At 30.6% G+C, this 20,164-nt stretch overlaps 1 protein-coding gene across 9 annotated transcripts in view; it reads right to left on the bottom strand.

Moving 5' to 3' along the window:
- Positions 1-20,164, bottom strand: part of LOC145283546 (fibroblast growth factor receptor 3-like) — a 225,550-nt gene that overhangs the window by 57,219 nt on the left and 148,167 nt on the right. For all 9 annotated transcript variants that reach the window (XM_080132425.1, XM_080132423.1, XM_080132421.1 and 6 more), the window contains exons 4-9: positions 12,270-12,420; positions 10,795-10,919; positions 7,419-7,466; positions 5,066-5,226; positions 2,276-2,393; positions 680-867 (exon numbers count right to left, since the gene is read on the bottom strand). In XM_080132425.1, coding sequence (XP_079988551.1) covers positions 680-867; positions 2,276-2,393; positions 5,066-5,226; positions 7,419-7,466; positions 10,795-10,919; positions 12,270-12,420 — 791 coding nt within the window. The remainder of the gene's footprint in view (positions 1-679; positions 868-2,275; positions 2,394-5,065; positions 5,227-7,418; positions 7,467-10,794; positions 10,920-12,269; positions 12,421-20,164) is intronic.

Below are 20,164 nucleotides of genomic sequence, written 5' to 3'. Positions count from 1 at the left end.
ACTGTCAGTGTTAACAGCGATTTTAATACACAATGTTTTCATTAATAGCCCATGACAAATTTAACCTTTTTCCTCTGGGCTCCTGTCTAATTAATGATCAATTCACAAAATTCACATCCTATACAATAAATGTGCTTTTGCTATCTTAAAATTGAAATCTATCAAGATAGTAAAAAGCTTAAACTAATATGCCAGAATTAGGCTATAAATGAAAGGAAAGAATTGCCTAAACAAAATGTAATTTTAAAAGACTGAATAAGAATAACCAACAATACAATAGAACTCTTCAGTAAAAAGGAAGAGATGTTTTCTGGATTTTATTTAATCTATGACTGAAGCTGTCAATCCAATGACAATTGTTCAAATTAATAAAATTATTGAAAGTTTATTAGGGACACAATCAGAAAAAAAAAGAAAAAAGTATTTTGGAAAGGAGTGATATGCTAATATTTCTTCTTTGACAGATTATTTTAGTCAGAAAACAATTCCATTTTAAAGTTCAGGCAAAAAAAAGTCTAATTTGTTAAAATATATGAATTCTCTAAAACTTATTTATCTTTAATTATTACCAAATTCCGAAAAATCCAACAGCCAAAAATGAAAGAAACAATAATGATATAAATGCTATCAAGATAAGCAAATTTAATTATATCTGAAGACAGAATGGGGAAATATTTACCTTGATAACCCGAACAAATGGTTCTCCAGATTCTCCACGATAGGAGCCATTCACCGAGTAATGTTTTAACCATTGTAAATGTGGTTGTAGGTCACTTACAACCACCTTACATTCAAATTTGGCTGTATCTCCAACCACAACCGTCTGATTTTTAGGCCCATCAATGATAGGAGCATATGGAACTCGTTCTGAAACATAAATTCATTAAATTGTTATTTTTACATTTCTAAATTTCTGAGATGAGGATTGATTATTCATATTATTTAGATTCTTTGGACTACTATTCTCATCTTGAGTGTTATTTTTACAATGTTTTCAGTTGAAGTAACCTCTGACCATCTTTAGAGTGACATAAAAAAAAAAAAAACAATTATGAATTACTTAGGACCTCTACCCAGTAATAGCTGACAGAACAAGAGCACACTACTCCCGTTGGGTTAAATAAATGGTTTCATTCAAAATTCTGTGCAGATTTTGAGTTGGACAAACAGATTCCAGTGTTCGACAAGATATACCTGAAGAACGTCAGAGGCTACATTGGCCAGAATATGAAAATAACACTCAAGATGAGAACGGTAGTCCGAAGTTGTAACTCCTCAGTGTTGCTAAGGATGCAGTAAAGTCGTTTTAGTTCTTAATTTTTTCTTTGTTTTCATATTTTAAAACTTAAAGTAGACAACTATTATATTTCTCAATTTAAAAGGAGTTATTTCCCTCGCATATTCTTACTTTTAGATGATTATTTTAAACATGTTTCATATGCGTGGTCTTTTTGGTTAGTCTAAGCAACTTTTTAAAATAAATTGTAGCTAAGTATGTCATACCACCAATAACATTAAAAGCAGTTTTATTTGTCAGATTAAATGCGATTCAAGTCTGACTTTTAAAATCCCACAAGATAACTTTACATATTAGAGATTTTGAATTGGGTGTTGAAAGATCTGTTTTATTTCAGGTACACAGAGAAAGAAAAGAGAGTTCTTTACAATCTATTATATAAAGGGTAGTTGTCTGAGTGTATGTGTTAGTATGTGTTTGTATATCTAGCTAAAAATAAACTATAAAACAAACACAAAGTTAGTATACTCTTGATTAGTGTTTCCCTGGATGAATAATACCTTAACATAAAAAAAAAAAAAAAATTCTGTCAATGTGGTCAGGCTTCGTCTACAGGTGTGTGTGTGTGTGTGTGTGTGTGTGTGTATGTGTGTATGTTGGGGGGGGGGGCTTTAGGCAACATCAGGTAATCCTAGTAGTGTTAATAGAAAGATGAAAGTGTTTTTTTTTTTTAAAGAGCGTGGAGAAGAAACCAGAAATTAAAACTCAGGCACCTACTATGGAAATATTGGTAGAGTAGAGAAAGACTTCTGCAGGGAAGGGAAAAGATCATTCCCACTAGATTGCCAAATCAATTTTGTACTTCTTAAGGCCAGAAAGAGTGCTCTGAGCAGAACCTCCCCACATATGACAGCAATATTTTATCCGGGGCTGAATCCGACACTTATACTATACAGGTAAAGAATTGTTGCATAAATTATAGCATAAAAAAAAAAATAAATAAAAAAATAAAAATAAAAATATAAGACTTATACTTACGGACAATTTCTAACTTATACGTCCATTGAATAGTTCCATGTTCATTGCTCACAATACACGTATAATTGCCAGCATCATCCGGTACTACATCTTTTAGCGTTAACGACCATTTTCGTATCTGGAATTCAAATAAAAATCATCACGATTAATGAAATCTGAAAATTATATTTTGTAAACAAATGATTTTTAAAAGCAAGGACTGATATGAGAAAATTTATAAAAGATTAAAATCAAATAAATCTATATAATATTAAAAAGTTATTGTATTTTTAGTTTGTCTGCCCATATACAAATATAAACATATGATTAGTTCACAAAAAAGAATGGGAATAGGCAAAGCACACATTAGTAAAGCAGTAGTTTGTTTTACAAAAGGCATATTTACTAACACACTGGTTCTCAAAAGATCACTAAAGTTAAGCGATATTGAACCTTGTCAATACTAAAATGGGTGACCATTTGGAAATACCAGGTGCTGTATGTGCTCTCTGCTTATCTTGACATTGTTTTCAGTCATTCTGGATTTCTCCTTGTGCTGATTCAGAAGAGGTGTGGTTGGAGGTTGTTCAGACCGTGCTTCGCAATTACATATGCAGCCACCCTCACTATTGTCTCTGAAGATAGAACAGAGACAAGTTTCTAGAATGTCAATATCCAGGGTTTAATCTGATGTAAATCTAAGGGATTTTTTAAAACTGAATACTAGTTTTATACATTTTAAAGAAATTAACCTAACATGATAAAAATATTTTTTTAAACTATATAAAAAAGTAGCACTATTCAACATTAGTTCAAAATTTTGCTTAGAAACATAATTTTTTTTTTTTTTTTTACATAGGCGTCACCACTTATCAAGGCCGATAGGCCACTCAAGGATAAGGGTTAAAGAGTGTAGAGTAGTCAAAAGGACAATATAGTAATCGATAGTAATGGAAGTTCGGTAAATTTTTTAACTTAAGTGGAACGGCTCATCAGAAACTTGTTCACGTTGGACTTGAAGACAACCATATTATAGACAGCTGGAAAGCAGGAAAACGAAAGACAATTCCACAGGCATGCAGTTCTAAGAAAGAAGCTTTGATCATGGAATCTATGTTTAGGTTTAGGTACAGATAAAGAGTGGGGAAAATTATTGATAATGTTTTCAGCTAGTCTAGTGTTTCTTGTGAAAGTTTGGCGAGGGGGGACCATAGATTGAAGCTCAGTCGAACACTTTCCATGAAAATAACGATAAATCAGAGACAAACTCGTAACATCTCTTCTGTGAGATAGAGGTTGCAGCGAAGAGAAAAGGACATCTCCCACCAGGCTACGAAGTTTATTTTGAACCCTATCAAGGCAGGACAAGTCCTTTCTAGCAGCTCCTGCCCATATGTGGCAACAGTATTCCATCCTTGGACGTATCTGGCTCTTATATAGATAGAGAAGTGCATCAGCAGTGAGATATCTACTGGATCGATAGAAGGATCCAACCATTTTTCCAGCGGCCTTGGCAACAGATTTGATGTACGTATTCCATTTAAGATCAGGAGTAAAGGTCAAGCCCAGAAGCTTGTCAAAACTTGAGGCCTCCCCAAGACGAGAGCCATTCATTTTAATTGATGCCAGATGGGGATCAAAACGTTGATGATGTAAAGATAGAAGCTTGTTTTTTTTTTATGATAAAATCAATATGTAAATATATTCATCAAAATTACTTACTCTCTCATGCAAATACTAAATAGCAAATGTTTTTCCACAAATTTTCAAATATTTTTCTTTGTGCTAGTTAAAGAATAGTAGATGCTACATAAATATGTTACATTAAAGTTTTTCCAAATAAACTTCTTTCAATTTTTGGTACTTGTACAGTTTAATCAAGACATTAAAAAAATGAAAATATTGAAAAAAGTTTAAATTGTACGTATCTTTTATGGAATGAAGTTCTCCGAAAAAAAAAAAAAAAAAAGAAAAAAAAAAAAAAGAATTCACTTAATTTCATCAAGTTTTTTTTTCAGGGAAAAAACAATTTGTTATGATACTGAGCAAAAGGTTCGATTTTTAGAAAGAAAATCTAGTATTAAACGTTTTTAAATTGAGTTATCTCCCCGTGACGTGTTCTAAAAATCCAAACAAAAATTTTAAAAAATATAAAGATGTCTACCTTCAACATGCTGTCATAAAACATGTTTTTTCGAAAACTATTCGATCAAATTAAGTGAAATTTTTTTCCGGAGATCTTCAATTCAAAACGGATACGTATAATATAACTTTCTTTTTTTTTTTTTTAAATATTTTCATTTTTTAATGTCTTGATTAAACTGTACAAGTGCCAATTTTAAAAACAAAAATATTCATTTACAAACTAAGATAAAATTAAACAAACAAATAAATTGCAACTTATTTATTTTTTTGTTTTTTTATTTAGATGTGTTGAAGAATGTCTAATCAGTCATGCTTAAATTTGAATGCAGATGATGACAAGATGAAAATAGAGATGACGAAAAGATGGAAACAACGAAAAGATGATAGAGACAATGAAAAGATGAAGATGAAAAGATGAAGATGGAGATGATGATACTGTAGATGATAAGGAGATGAGATGAAGCATGCACCTCTATAAGAGGCTTTGTTCATTGGTTGCTGACACTTAAGTTTGAAACAGCATCCTCATCAATAAATGTGCAGGTCCAAAGGCAGCATTGCAAGCATAGACATTAATAATGTAAATATTTAAAACATTTTTTTTGATTGAAGAAACTTTAATTCAATTAATTTTTTTTTGTCATAAGAAAACAAGAATTTAATTACCAATGCGTTCTGATTTTCTTTCAGAGATTTGTTAAATTTTAGCCACGTTATATTTGGCATCGGGTTACCCAAAGCTGGACATTTTAGTCGTGCCCAAGAACTGGGTGGTCTTGCTACTGTTCTAACTTTTGGCTTTTTTGGTGACCAAACAGGAGGACCCGCTGCAAAAATAAAAAGTATACATCATTATATACACACACACACATATATATAGGGTGCATGTTCAGAATTCAACCTAATTAAAAACAAAGATACAGAAAAATCTTTATGATGTACATACCTGTCACTAAACAAAAATGTTATATTTAAAAAATCACGTAAATTGATTAAGTATTTTTTTAACAAAAAAAAAAAAAAAAAAATTTAATTTTAGTAGTTAGCAAAGTTTGTGTTTTGATCTGGCATGTTTTAAATAAATGGAAGCAATTCGAACTACCGAGATCAAAATCAGCCTTCTAATGGATGCAATTTAGTATTAAAATTGTAAAAGACATGATTTTCTATACATAAAATAACTACTTGATCAAGTTACATGTTTTTTTAAATATGCCATGTTTGTTCCATGACAGGTATGTATATCAATTTTTATTTTGTTAATTATGTTGGATTCTAACTAAGAACCATATATAGTATTATACTAAATGTCAGTTCCTCAACGTTTGTTTCCCTAACACTTATTTCCTATAATATCACTTTAATATTACAGAGGACATGTTCAAATATACATTAGTTCTGGGATTTAATTATATTTGCAAACAAAATGTTTGTTTTAATTAGCTATAATTTATCACTTAACAAGTCAGTCATTTCTTTTTTTCTAATAGTCTATATAATATTCTATAATTTTTCTTTCATTATATTTATCTATTTCAGAATTTCAGAAAATAATCAAGAACAAATAAGCTAAATTTAGGCATGCTCTAATTCAAATGAATTGTTTTTCAAACTCAATCCCAGAACTAAAGAATATGCATTTGATGTCATGAAAGTATATACAAAAAAAAAAAAAAAACATTAAGAAAAATATAGTAAATTACTCAGTTTGTATTTTTATAACAATAACACACACACACACATACATATACATACATAGATGCATACAATTTGAAAAAGTGAATATCAGGGAACCTTTTCAGGAGAATGAACAAAAGTAACAAACACAAAAAAAAAAAAGCAAGGTTAACATTAACTGATTTCAATGACTGAATGTTGAGCCTGAAAAAAGAAAAAAAAAGAAAAGACAATGGCTAAGGAAGAGTACAAAAAAAATAATATAAAGTAAAGGGTGGAAATCCTGTGCCTTATATTTTAGCTGGATTTCCTTCCTTCCTCTTCCAAGTTCGGCAGGTGAAGGGAATCTCTATCCATAAAGCCTTTCTCCAAACAGGAAGTGTGGATGAATCACCAAATGAACAACAGCTGCTTCACTTGACTTTAGCCCACACCCCCACTCCAAAAAAGAGAAGTATTTTTTTTTGTGTGTAAAGGAAGCTTGTTGCTTAAAGGGCAAGCCATCAAAATAGGGAATAAAGAAGGGGAAATGTTTTTGAACAATAATTCATTTGAAAGGTAATGAAAACAAACAATTTTTTGTTCATGTTTGCAATTTTCTAAATTTTGAAATATGCAAGTTTATTAAGATTAAAACCTTGGTACTTGTTCAGAATTTTCTAATATTAAAAAAACAAAAATAAAGAAAAATCTCTGAGATGAAATGAAAATCTCACACTCCAAAGATCGTGTAAATTGATCAAGTATTTTTCTTTTTTTTAATTAAAAAAAAAAAAAATCATTGTTAAACGATTAATGGGAATTCATAGGCATTACAACAAAAATCTCAAGTTTTAGTTAGTATCTCCCTTTGTCTCTTGAGACTGTTTTTCAAGCTGGTGACACAAGACAGTCGCTTCTCTATTACTAATAAAATGCAACTATTTACATGATTTTTAAAATATATTTCCATTTTGTAATGGACATGTATATTATATAATTTTTTTTTTTTAGGTGCAATTCCGGACAAGAACCAAAATTACTTTTGGCGACTTCAATTTCGTAATCCACACATTTTGGGAGATAGGAATTGGTATATGGACATGTATGTACATGTTGACATATTTTAATAAATAATATCCAACAATGTGACTTAACACTGAAAATAATGGTAAATATTTCATTAGAGGGGAGCAAAGAGGAATCCCCATGTTCCAAAGCCCCAAAATTGGAATCCTTATCAAGTGTTGATGACTTGTGTGGAATAAAAGTAAGAAATCCAACCAAAATCTTACATGTATAAAAAAAAAAAATAAAAATAAAAGAAAAAGAAAATTAAATCCATGAAATCCACTAAACTTACTTTTATTGGTTGGAACTATTACCGGTTCATCTACTTTGAATGGCTTATCTGAAATAAAAAAATAATAAATAGATCAACTGTAGTCAACAGCAATCTACAGGCTCTCTTCTTATCAACTATCCTTTCCCTGGATTGCTCCACTCATCCTTAATCATCCACTATAATGTCAAATGTTTTGCAAGTTAGCAACAAGTACTATTGGTATGACTTGACTGAGGATTGAACCTTGATTTCCCAGCCTATTATGAATAATCATTATTCCAATGGGTTGGTTAAATATGATAAGTGTACAAATTCACACCTACTCAAAATATATAAAAATGCTGAAAATGGCTTCTTTTGTGTGTGTGTGGTATACTAGCAGGGTGCTTGGCATTGCCCAATCGTAAGATATGCTTAAATATATTTTAATTCATGCAGATTATATATTTACTATGATAAAGACAATTCTCTATTGATTATTATATTGAACCTAATCGATAGTGGTGAGATCAAAACTAAAATATATATATATGATTTAGATGCCATCAGTTATAAAAACGAACATACAACTCTCCACCCTCATTACTTAGCGTCTGACCCATGCTTATGTGTGTGTGTGTGTGTATATATATATATATATATATATATATATATATATATATATATATATAAACACACACATAAATAAAAATTCACCTGCCATCCCTGTTTTAAAAGATAGAATTGCCTGATCGTGAAAGACAATACTCAAGCAAGAGCGCAGAATCCACACACACACATATATATATATATATATATATATATATATATGTGTGTTTATTTATACAAATATTATTGACTACATATGTGTATACATGTTTCTGCTTTAACTCTTTTAGAAAAGCAGCAGCATCAGGTTAGATTTTTTTCTTCAAGATAAAGTAATAAGAATGGAAATAATGAAAAGTTGATAGAATTTTATACAAGCAAGTTTGCTTCCCAACTTAAGTCTCTCTTTCCTACTCCCTTTTCCCCTCTCAATCTCTTTTCATTAGCCTTTGTTATATTCTTTCTTTATTTTTCTATTCCTTTACAAAAATAATGAAGAAATTTTGTAGAAAAGAATGAGTATTTAAAATCTGGTTTCATTGTAAAAAAAGATGTAACCCGTGTTTGTATAAGTAAACATGCTATAATTACACTCTGCTTGTCATTGAGCACTCTTTGATAAACAATGGTGTTTCAGTGGATTCACATCTAGGAAACTACGATACAATCATTACATATATTTGCATATGGATTTAGAAATATCCGTGATTTGCACGTTTGAGTATTTATTCAAAATTGGTAAAATTCTAAAAGATAATTAGCTTTATTCTAGTACTAGCAGTTCAGCCCGGCTTTGCTCGGGCCCTATGTATTGTTCATAACTTGTCCTACGTGTGAATACACTTTATGTAAGATTTCAAATGTTTAGACCAAAATTTGTTTGAGTAATTTCGTAGAGGCCATAGAGGTAAATTTTTTATAACTTGGACCCCAATTTTGACCCCTTAATATTTTTTTATTTTGGTCTCAAATCAAAATAAAAAGTTTTACCCATGTTCAAGTTACCTACATCTAAAATTTCAAGTGTTTAGACCCAAAATTGGTGGAGAGATGTGTTAGAATCTGCAAAAGTCAACGCTTTCAACTTTGACCTTTTAGCAGCCAAATTTCCACCCCAAAACTGATTAAAATGCTTGCTGCATGTCTGAATACCCGTTATGTATAAATTTTAAATGTTTAGACCAAAAATTGGCTGAGTAGTTTGCTAGACACCGCAAAGGTCAAATCTTTTGAACTTTGACCCCTTGGCAGCTCAAATTTTTGACCCAAACAGATTAAAAAGCTTGCCCTATCTCTGAATACCCTTTATGTAAAATTTTAAATGTTTAGACCAGAAATTGACCAAATAATTTGGTAGAGACCGCAGAGGTCAATTTTTAAAACTTTGACCCCAATTTTGACCCCTTAACATTTATTTTTTTGGGCTCAAATCAAATTAAAAAGTTTGATCCATGTCCAAGTAACCTACATTTAAAATTTCAAGTGTTTAGATCCAAAATTGGCAGAGGAGTTTGGTAGAGGTTTCAAAGGTTAAATTGCTGAACTCTCAATACCCCTTATGTCAAATCTTGAGTCTCTAGACTGAAAATTGACAGAGTTATTTGATAAGGAAATGTACACAGACAGACACACCCACAGACATTTTCACTTTTATAGATATATAGGTAAAGACTTATTCTCAGAATTTTTAATTAAAATAAAAAATTAGTCATATTTGCTTAAACAAAAACACCCACAGTAAACATTTCCAGGAGAAAACTCAGTCATCTGAATATCTATAATTTGACCACAAGGACCCATGGCATAATGGATAAAGTACTTGGTAAAAATTCAGTTGTAAGCTACATTCTTCTGGAGGTTGAAGGTTCAATCCTAAGTGTGGACGATATTGAAAATACAATTGCAAATTACTTAAGACTTCATGGCTTATGAAACGAGAGCATGCTACCCCCGTAAATTAAATAAGAGGTTTCCTTTGAAATGCTGTGCATATTCTCAATTTCAACAGAAAAATACCAGAGTTCAACAAGATACGACTGAAGAAGGTCAGTGGTTATATTGACTGAAAAGTTGTGTAAGTAACACTCAAGATGAGAATAATAGCCTGAATAATCCAAATAATATGAATTATCAATCCCCATCTCAAAAATTCAGAAACATGTCTTCATTTGGACTTTTAATTTGTTATCTTATTCATTTAAGGTCACTTTTCCTAATGTTCAAGAGGTGAAACATTTTCTGATAGTCTGCAAGGTCACTCTCCATTTCTTACAATTCAACTATGTCCTATCTTATCACTTGCTTCCAAATCTTTAAAATATCCATGCTTCTGCAACAGTTTATTCAGGAGGATAAACTTTCCATATAATGATACCAGAGTAATCAATTCATCCTTAGGATAACCTCTCTGTTGGATAAGTATAGTGCTTTCAGTAACTCTTCTAACCTGATGTGTTGGGGTAAGTCCGCTCACTATTCAGTTTCCACTTCATATGGTCTTGTCTAGTCACTTGCTTTTAAGTTTTTCTTGAACAATCAATCTTCCTGCAATTTAAGACATCCATGCTTTTGAAATGATTTATCTAGGAGAATAGACATTCCACATCAGTGCAAATGATTCATCCTTAAGATAATCTCTATGTTGGGCAAATGTAGTGCTTTTAACAAATTCTCCAATCAGTTGCATCTGGTTATGCAAAAATGCAAATTATGCTTCTATAGACAAACGGGGGAAAGAAAGCAAGATAAATTTGAAAAAAAAAAAATCGAAATGATTAAGCAAAGTTCAAACATTGTGTCAGCTTACCTTTAACAACCAATGTAAAATTGCCCCAGGCTTTACCATGTTGATTCTGGGCAAAGCAAGAATATTGGCCATTGTCAGAAATGGAGACATTCTCAATGACTAGAGCATAACGCGTTATTCTAAATCTGAAAGAAAAAAAACAACAAAATGAAAAACTTTAAGAAATAATTTCACATTTCGTTCTGGTGTCAGATACAATTCACTAACAGAAAAATATCAATTTATCAGAAAATGAAGGATTTTGCTTTTTATATAAATTATGTATTAACTTGAAATGTGTGTGTTTATATATTATTTAAATTCCCTTAAATTCACACAAAAGTTTGTTTAATAGCTCAATAGTGTATGTATTACTAGTGCTCACAATATAATAATTTAATAAATGCTTAAAATTTATATGAAAATATTCTTTCTTTATATAATTGTTTCTATCTATTTTGTAACATGACACGTATGGCACACACGTGTGAAAAAAATCAGTTCCAGCCAAAAGATAGTTGACTAGTGAAAATATTAGCAGCAGTAGCCTTCTTAGTGATATGCAAATTAAGCAAATGTGCACACACTGACGTCACGGAAAGAAGTAAAGAAAAAGAAAAAGAAAAAAAAGAAAAAAGGACACCACGTGGTCTAGCAGAAGAAACATGTTGCCTGTCAGGGAAGATGGATGTGTGAAGTCGAGGGTGAGAAAGCACCGACTATGGCCTGCGCCAGGTGATGGGAAGAGAGACTTTTAAAGAAACGAGCGCTGTAAAACGTGTGCGCAAACAGACTTCTGAAAGATAATGAAATGCATTATTTTGGAAGAACCACAAATAAATGCATTTCATTTGTACTTAAAAAATGCAGAGTTGGATTTTTATTTCTTTCCTTTTTGTTTGTTTGTTTGTTTGTTCCTTTGCAACAATACCAGACAATGTGTGAGTCCAAGTGGTTGAAATGTAACCACACAGTTAAAGGGTAACAGCTACATTACAATTTGAAATCATTTTTTCTTGATAATAAATTCAAAATGTTTACAATAGATTTCCTCAGTGAATTGTTATCTGCTTTCAAATTAAAAAAAAAAAAAAAAAAAAAAAAAAAAAAAACTGAACATAAAAATCGGTTGCTTCATTTCACTTAATTATCCTTTAAACATTTTTGAAAATTTCTAGAAATATTTTCTTGATTAAATTTAACTTTATTTTTTATAAGATTCAATAAACTAATTTTCAAGTTCTTGATATGATTCATTTTTGAAATGCTATATAAAATTGGTTTCAAATTCTTGGAAAAATCTGAAAATGATTAAATCCCTCTTTTAGAAAAATTCAAAATCCCATAAAAACTGAACCAATAGAGCTAAAGGGCCGAAATTTTAATAAACACCAATGATTGTCTGCTTTATGTTTATCTCATGAAAATAAATAAATAAATAAATAAAAAAAACCCAAAAAAACTCAGTAAAAAAAAAAAAAATCAATAAAACTTACCTTGGTTGACTGACATTGATCAACTGGTCATTTCTATACCAGGTCAACATCGGCTGTGGCTTTCCTTTCACCCGGCATTGTAATCGAGCCCTCTTCCCAACATATTCGATTTCTCGAGTATTTGGCCTCCTCTGGAATTGAGGGGCTAATACTAAAAACAAAGACAATTTTTAAAAATTAATTCTCAGGTTAAAATTATAAAAATACTTAAAAAATATACCAAAAACAATCTATACAAATGATTTTGTCCTCATCTTCATAAAGATGTCAGGTAATCTTTGTTCTGAGAGACTGGTTGCTGCTAAAGAGGTTAGAAGTGGTTATATAAGACTGTGTCGCTAGTTCATAGGATCTCTCTTAGCCTGCTCCAAGAAAGCTATTTCTTTATAATATTGCCAGGGTGATGGTAGGGTAATGGGACGTTGCCTTATGCTTCAGCTGGCTTGATCAAATAATTATTTCTTCAATTAAGATGAATTTTTATAAAAAGATAGGAATATTACAAACAAAAAAGAAGATCACCATGAGTAGTAATATTATTTAGTTGGAAAAAAGAGAGATAAGAGCATGGGGAAGAAACTAATTTGGGATTTTATCTTTACTTTTAATTGGCTTTGTAAACTCACTTTTATCCGATTCAAACAATTTGATCTGAGTTCAATGGCCAACTGGTCACATTATTTTTTGAGTATATATATATATATATATATATATATATATATATATGAAGAAAATTAACTTTTGACTGATAAAAGATTTACATTATTGCATCATCAAATATATAAAGAACACAGGTTCCACAGAGTTTGAGAATTTACATTTTTCTCATCAAAAGTAAATATTCCAGTAGTGTAAGAAAAAAAATTTCTGAAACAATATAAAGATGGAAACTTTAAAAATTGAGGTTTTAGAATCTGCTTGCAAGAGTGGGAAAAAAAGTAAAATCCATGATGAATAATTACATAATTATTGCATTTGACAATCTTTAGCATTGCGATTTCACCTATCTTACAAGTGCCGACTCATCTAAACAGTTGGGTTTGGATTCCAGCTTGAGGCAGTTGCTTGTCTAGCTGCACTAAAGAGCTGTGATACAGTAAAACAGTTTGTCTGTTGATGACACACACACACACACACACACATTAGAATGAAACAAACGTTTGACTTGCCATAAGTATATTTTTTATGTTTATATACAGGGTGTCTCAAAATGATCTGACACACTTGTAGTCAAAATAAATAAATAATAACAAAGAAAATATTTTTATATTTTTTGAATGTACAGAGAATACCACTTTATTTTAATTAGGTCAAAATTCATTTATATCTGTATTTATACATTTAAAAAAAAAATGTTTCTGAATCATTTGATTTCTTTGCATAGCGATATTGGTTGGCCTGCAAGATCACTCGATCTAAACCCCCTGCGATTTTTTATTGTGGGGATATTTGAAGTCAAAAGTATTCAGTCACTGCCTCGATCTCTTGTAGAATTAAAATGAGCTATTTGTTTTGAAATTGCTGCTATTCTATGCGAAATGATCCACTGAGCTATTGAAAACTTTTGTGAACGTACACAATCGTGTGTTAGCAATGGTGGGAAACATTTGGCCGATTTAATATTTAATACTGTGTGGAATAAAATGGTATTCTACGTACATTTAAAAAAAAAAATTTTTTTTTTTTATTTAATTGTTATTTAATTCTTTTTTGGATCAACAAATGTATCAAATCATTTTTGGACACCATGTATAAAGCAAAACATATACTGATAGCAAGTGAAACATCTGTTTCATACTAATGAAAAACTGTGAAATTTGTTTTTGTAGCAAATATACTAAAAACTTAAAACTATTAGTTTTTATTGCTTATTCAAAACATTCACACCCATTTCTACCCCCTCCTATATAATAATGATAAAAGAACAAAAAAAAAAAAAAAAAAAAAAAAAAAAACACAGGAAATCTAAGTAAAAAAATAAAAAAGTTGAAATGTAAATCTTGAGAATAGATCACAATGTCAGTTATCTATTTAACAAAAAATGCTTGCAAACTGCCAAGGTTCAATGAACTGAACTGTTCAAAACATTGTTTTTTTTTTTCATATGGTGAAAAAAGAAATTGCTTTAAAAGAAAACAAATCTGTGAGAGCAATAAACAAAACATTAACAAGTCAATTAAGCCTGGCTTGATTTCAAAATGTTTGTGATACATTAACGGACAAAAAAGAAAAATATCCATCAGTTGAGAAAGGTTAAGCCTCTAATAGAAAATGCAAGCTAGCAGTAAGAATAATGAGCTTGCTCTTTAGCAAGGCAATTACAGATTGTCTTTCAACAAACAAACCACCTTGCCTCTTAAGAAAAAATAAAAATAAAAACTTGGCCAAATTTTGTTAAATGAAAACTCAGCATTTTTTGCTTTGCAAGTGTTATTCTTATTCGTTGAAGTTTACAGTAGGAGGTCATGAAGAGCAAAAACTGATGTTGAAAAAAAAAAAAAAAAGAAAAAAAAAGAGAACTCGACTGGTAAAAAAAAAAAAAAAAAAAAAATATCTAATTCTCTGCAGTTTAAGAGTGTAGTTCATTTTGTTTAAAAAAAACAAAAAAAACAAAACAAAAAAAAAAACAAGGTCAATTCTGATTCTGATCTCCATGTTTATCATTGGTCTCCAGCTCTCCATTTTTTTTTCCATAAAACTTTTTGACTGAAGTATTTCTTTTCATAGGAAATGACTTATTTTTTTTCGTTATTTACTTTTTTTTTACTTTTCATGAACTCCAGTGTTGATTTCAGTCAACTTTACATAACTATAATATTTCCTGAGTTATAATCTGTCTTCATGTCTAAAAAACAACAAACTTTCTGCTGACTATTCCCTACCCCTTTCCCCTTCATTTATGGGTTAAATAGTAGAATTACTTGTAATGATATTCTCTTGTTTATAATAGACAATTACAATATATTTATTATTTACTTACTTTATTACATTTAACTATATAAGTGACCTTGTCTGTGTGTCCGGAACGATCTACCAAACTGCTGTGTCAATTTTTGGTTTGGATGCATAGAACAAATTCAATTTGGTTTTTAGCTAGTAAAAATAGCTACTGAGGGGCGAAAAATGAAAAAAAAAAAAGGAAAAAAAAAAAAGAAAAAAAAAAAAGGAACTTGAAATCACTACTATATATTGGGTACAATATAATAATCAATATAGTATTGTCTCTATAATAATACGAAATCTGCATAAATCCAAATATCATATTTAAGCATATTTTATGAAGGGCCGATGATAATTAAGAGAACACATTGATATATTTAAAAGAATGTATTTACAGAGAAGTATAGAATAGTATATTGTAGAAAGCCTGTGTCAAATACTGTGGCTATGACTGCCACAATGACTGCTAGGATACTTCATTGTAACTCTATTCTTTGGAAAGGTCCATCAAAAATAATGTAGATCACCACCACACTATAACATTATATTGTATTGTATAATTTATACTGTATTAGATTATATCATTTATATTGCATATTTTATTTGTATAACTTATATTGTATTATATTATATAATTCATATTGTATTATTTGTAACTTTTCAGACAAATAAACTACATTATATATACACATAGCCCCCCCCCCCAATCATCGGCCCCAAATTAAATTTTAATGAAAACATGCAGTTCAGACATGAAGTGATCAACACATGATTGACTGCATCTGTTGAAACCATTGCCGTTCGCATAGGTTGAAGGAATGTATTGTTAAATACTGATTTATTACAAATGTAACTACCGTTTGCACAGTGCACAAAGAAAAGAAAAGAAAAAAAAAAAACGAGATTAGCCGGTTGTCAATTTCTGGTGCCATCACACTGCAGATAGAGCCCATACATGCTATGTGATGCCAATTAACAGCTGAATCTTTATTTCATCACTGTAGCATAGCATTTGTCCTTTCAAACGCCGCATCAAAATAGCAAAGGCATTTATTCCCATGACCAAACTCTTATCACGGAGATTTGGTTTTTGTGAAAGCAAAACTTGTAACTTTTTCTTCAGATGGATCTGACGGAAATTTAAATACTTGGTGAATACTCAGCAAATGATAACTCATGTTAAAGTTGAGTACATTAATTAACCTTCTACTATAAAAAAAGTCAGTTGTTAGAATGCTTAGGTAAAAATCTAAAATGACAAAGCTAACACCCATAAAGTTGGTATATTCTTGATTGGCGTTGCCCCAGATGCTTAAGAATATCTAAAATTAAAAAGAAATTATTGATTCCTTGGGGATCAACAGAGTCAGGTTTCATCAGAAAAGGGAGTCTGTTTTTCAGACATTTTTCAATGTTATGTACAAATTTTGAAAAAAAACAAAAAAAAAACAAAACTACTCACTCACTCACTTCTTGGGGAATCTATATAAAGAGAGTTGGCTGTTGTAAGTCAAGAGAGGGAAATGGGCTAGGCAGAATAAAAAGAAGGAATTGGTAATAAGAAAGGCACAAATGTGAGAGAGGGAAGGAGAAAATATGGAGAGATAGCTGAAGAGATAATTTTAATTAAAATTTTACATTTTTGCTGTGGGCAACGTAGGGTAACCTTGCTAGTAACCTAATAAAAGATAGTTCATTTTTAATAAATTGTCTAAGATCTTCCTTAATGTAACATTCATCAGAGTTTGTTAGAACTATGCCCCGCTTTCCAGCTGATTACAATATGGTTGTCTTCAAGTCCAATGTAAACACGTTCTGGTTGAGCCCCCCCCCCTATTCATTTCTGCCCCATTTCCACCACTTATTACGCTGTTGTCTCAGTGAAACCATACACTCATTAACCCTTATCCTCGAGTGGCTTATTGTTGCATTGATGATACATAGCAGTAGTAAGCATCTTCTTTGTAATAACATCAGTTTTAAAAATTAATAATGACAACAGAGCATAATCATTTAGGGTTCAACAATGCTTTCAGATTTTTCATTTTACAATATACAACAGAATACCCTTGAAAGGGGGTAATTCTTGGCATTGACCGTCCACGCAAGACCTAGTCTGCAACTATCAAGGAGGAATGCTTTAATTTCTCCACAAGAGAAAGGCGAAGTGATTTGTATAAGTCATAGTATGAACTTTGAAGTCTTTGCTTAAATTAATACAGTATGGAATCATTAATTGCCATATTAAAAACTTCAATTCTAAATGGTAGACGAAAAAAAGAAAAAAGAAAAAAAAGCATTGGACATATGAAATAAGATCTTTCAGACATGTGACAGCTTTTGTTCCAGATAGACACCAATTTTCCATTATAATAGTATGTAGTTTTCTTTTTTTTTGGAAATCGCTCCAGACAAAGCATAATGCCACTTGATGCAATGAGCTTAGAAAAAGTAAAACTACTTTAAAGTCAAAAACAAGGCAACAATAAATTTGAGATGGATAGATTCCAACCCAGAAAACAGCAAATTTTCCCTTGTCAGAAAAACTGCTCATTGAATGTGAGAACTAAAGGACAAAATAAAAGAAATGAGAATTGCGAAACTGCTGAAAGTAAACCAAAGATCCACTTTCTGTTATGATAGAAATAACTAAGCAATATTGGATTTACATATTTGTTAACACTCATTTCATAGGGACCGGGGAAATACATATGAAGCCTCCACAATCTGCTTCTTCTGTAATTAGACATTAAGAGAACCAATTAAATTCTGATATCGCAGTTATTTTTAGTGCCATGTCAAATCGGCTTTGTAGTCAATAATTGGGAGATTAATCTTTATGAAAGCCTACAGATGTACAAAGAGTTGCAGAAAAAAAAGACGTTTCTAATTATGAACATCTTATTAAGAGGCACAATTAAGCTTTGGTGTTTATTACACTCAAATCAAACAAAATAAATTGGGTAAAATTCGGTTCCAAGTTGCACTCTTCTGGAGGTTTAATATTCTATCCTCAGTGTGGTGACAACACTCAAAATACAATTGCAACTTACTTAGGACTTTTATTCGATTATGGTTGATGGAACGAGAGCATGTTACCCTCATAGATTAAATAAAGGGTCCTAATATAAAGGCTCCTGATATCTGACAAAATACATTTTAAGAAGGTCGGAGGTTACATCGACCAAAATGTTGTGAAAATTACACTAAAGATGAGAATGAAAAATCCAAATAATATCAATATCTTTCTAATACATTGATCATGTGTATGCAATCAAAGTTTTAAGGTTAACTCATTTGCATATTGCTTTATAAAAGAACAGATCATCAATTAACTATTTTTTTTTTGTATATATATATATATATATATATATATAATATGTGTGAGAATATGTGTGTGAAGATACTTCTCAACCTATATACTCAACAAATTTTTGATCTACAGATTTGAAATTTGGTAGATAGGGTATTCAGATATGTGGAAAACTTTTTAATTGGTTTGCATCCGGAAAAAGGGGGCTGCTAAAGGGTCCAAATTGCTATTAATATATATATACATATATATGGCGCTTCTACAGAATTAGGACGAGATTTTGTAGTTGATAAATTGAGTTTTCAAATAGAAAACAATGGTTTCAACTTTTTTTTTTTTGTCAATTCTAATGAATTACAATGGTAGCTTCCAAGTTATGCAGTCGAAATTACCTGAATATTACTGAATTATTAAACAAAACAACTTTGTGTTAGCAAGTGAAAAATTGCCGCAATCTTGTTTAAATCAAAACAGAAAATTATCTCCCTTTTGAACTCTCCTGTGTCTTATAATCGTTTTTATCAAATTCTATTTTTATTTTCTTTAATAAATAATTTTCTACCTTATCGATTTTTGGATATAATCATCTTAAAAATACTGGGAATATGTAGATACTATTGTTTTCATGTGAAATTCAGTATTACGATTTACGAAATTTCGTCTCAATACTGTAGAAGTGGCATATATATGAAGAAATAGTATTGGTAAAAAAAAATCTGGATATTAAAATCAAAATCAGTCTTTAGTGGGAGAAAGAAAAGAAAGAAAGGGAAGGTAAGAGAGGGACAGAGTCTAAAAAAAGAAAATGTAATAAAAACATTTTTTGATGGTCATTATCGCTCAAACTTAAAAATACTGTTTACTAAACCAACTGGGTTTTCTTGTATCATGAAGTTGCCATAAAACCAGTCATATGACTTCCACCTCCCATCCACTCCACCAACAGGTGACTAAGTCTACAGAACTCTTATTCTGACCCCAGATTTTAAGTGGACAAACGTGGGGAGGGGTTAAGGATATTTCTTAAGAAGATTACAAGATGGCATCCTATGTCTTCCTACTTTCTTCAACTATTAAACTAAATTAAGTGTTAATGCCATGATAACTAATAAACTATGATTAGAAGATTAGAGACAGATAAGAAAAAAAAACAACAACAAAAAAAAAACAAAGAAAATAAGAAAGGAAAGGAAGGAAAAAAAGAGAAAAATAGGTAGAAGCCGAAGAAGAAAAATAGAAGAAAGAAAGACAATATAGAAGATCAACTAAGATTTTTCAGACATTAATACGTTTCCCTAATACTTGATGGATGGTCCTAATATGAAAAAACCCATCACATCCCTCTCATACAATGGACCTTTCCTTTTTTTTTAACATAACTTTTCATATTAAAGATTCTATTTTGAATATCTAAAGATTGTTCTCGTTCCATCAGCCTCAAGTAATTATGTTATTTTATCCCCAAGTTATCATCTGTCAAATCTCGTCATAGCGAATGCCATCGAACTGGTTGTATTAACGAGGGAACAAAGACATTATTAAAAAAAATAATGTTTATAAGTATGGATTGAATTTGTGAAATTCAAAAACTACCTGATAAATATACCTGATGAAGTGCAAGAGAGATATAAAAATTACAGTT

The sequence above is a fragment of the Euprymna scolopes genome, chromosome 8, assembly GCF_053919585.1.
Source record: "Euprymna scolopes isolate OS-2025 chromosome 8, ASM5391958v1, whole genome shotgun sequence".
NCBI lineage: Eukaryota > Metazoa > Mollusca > Cephalopoda > Sepiida > Sepiolidae > Euprymna > Euprymna scolopes.
Note: the sequence above shows the minus strand (reverse complement) of the source record. Positions and strands in the feature narration are given on the sequence as shown.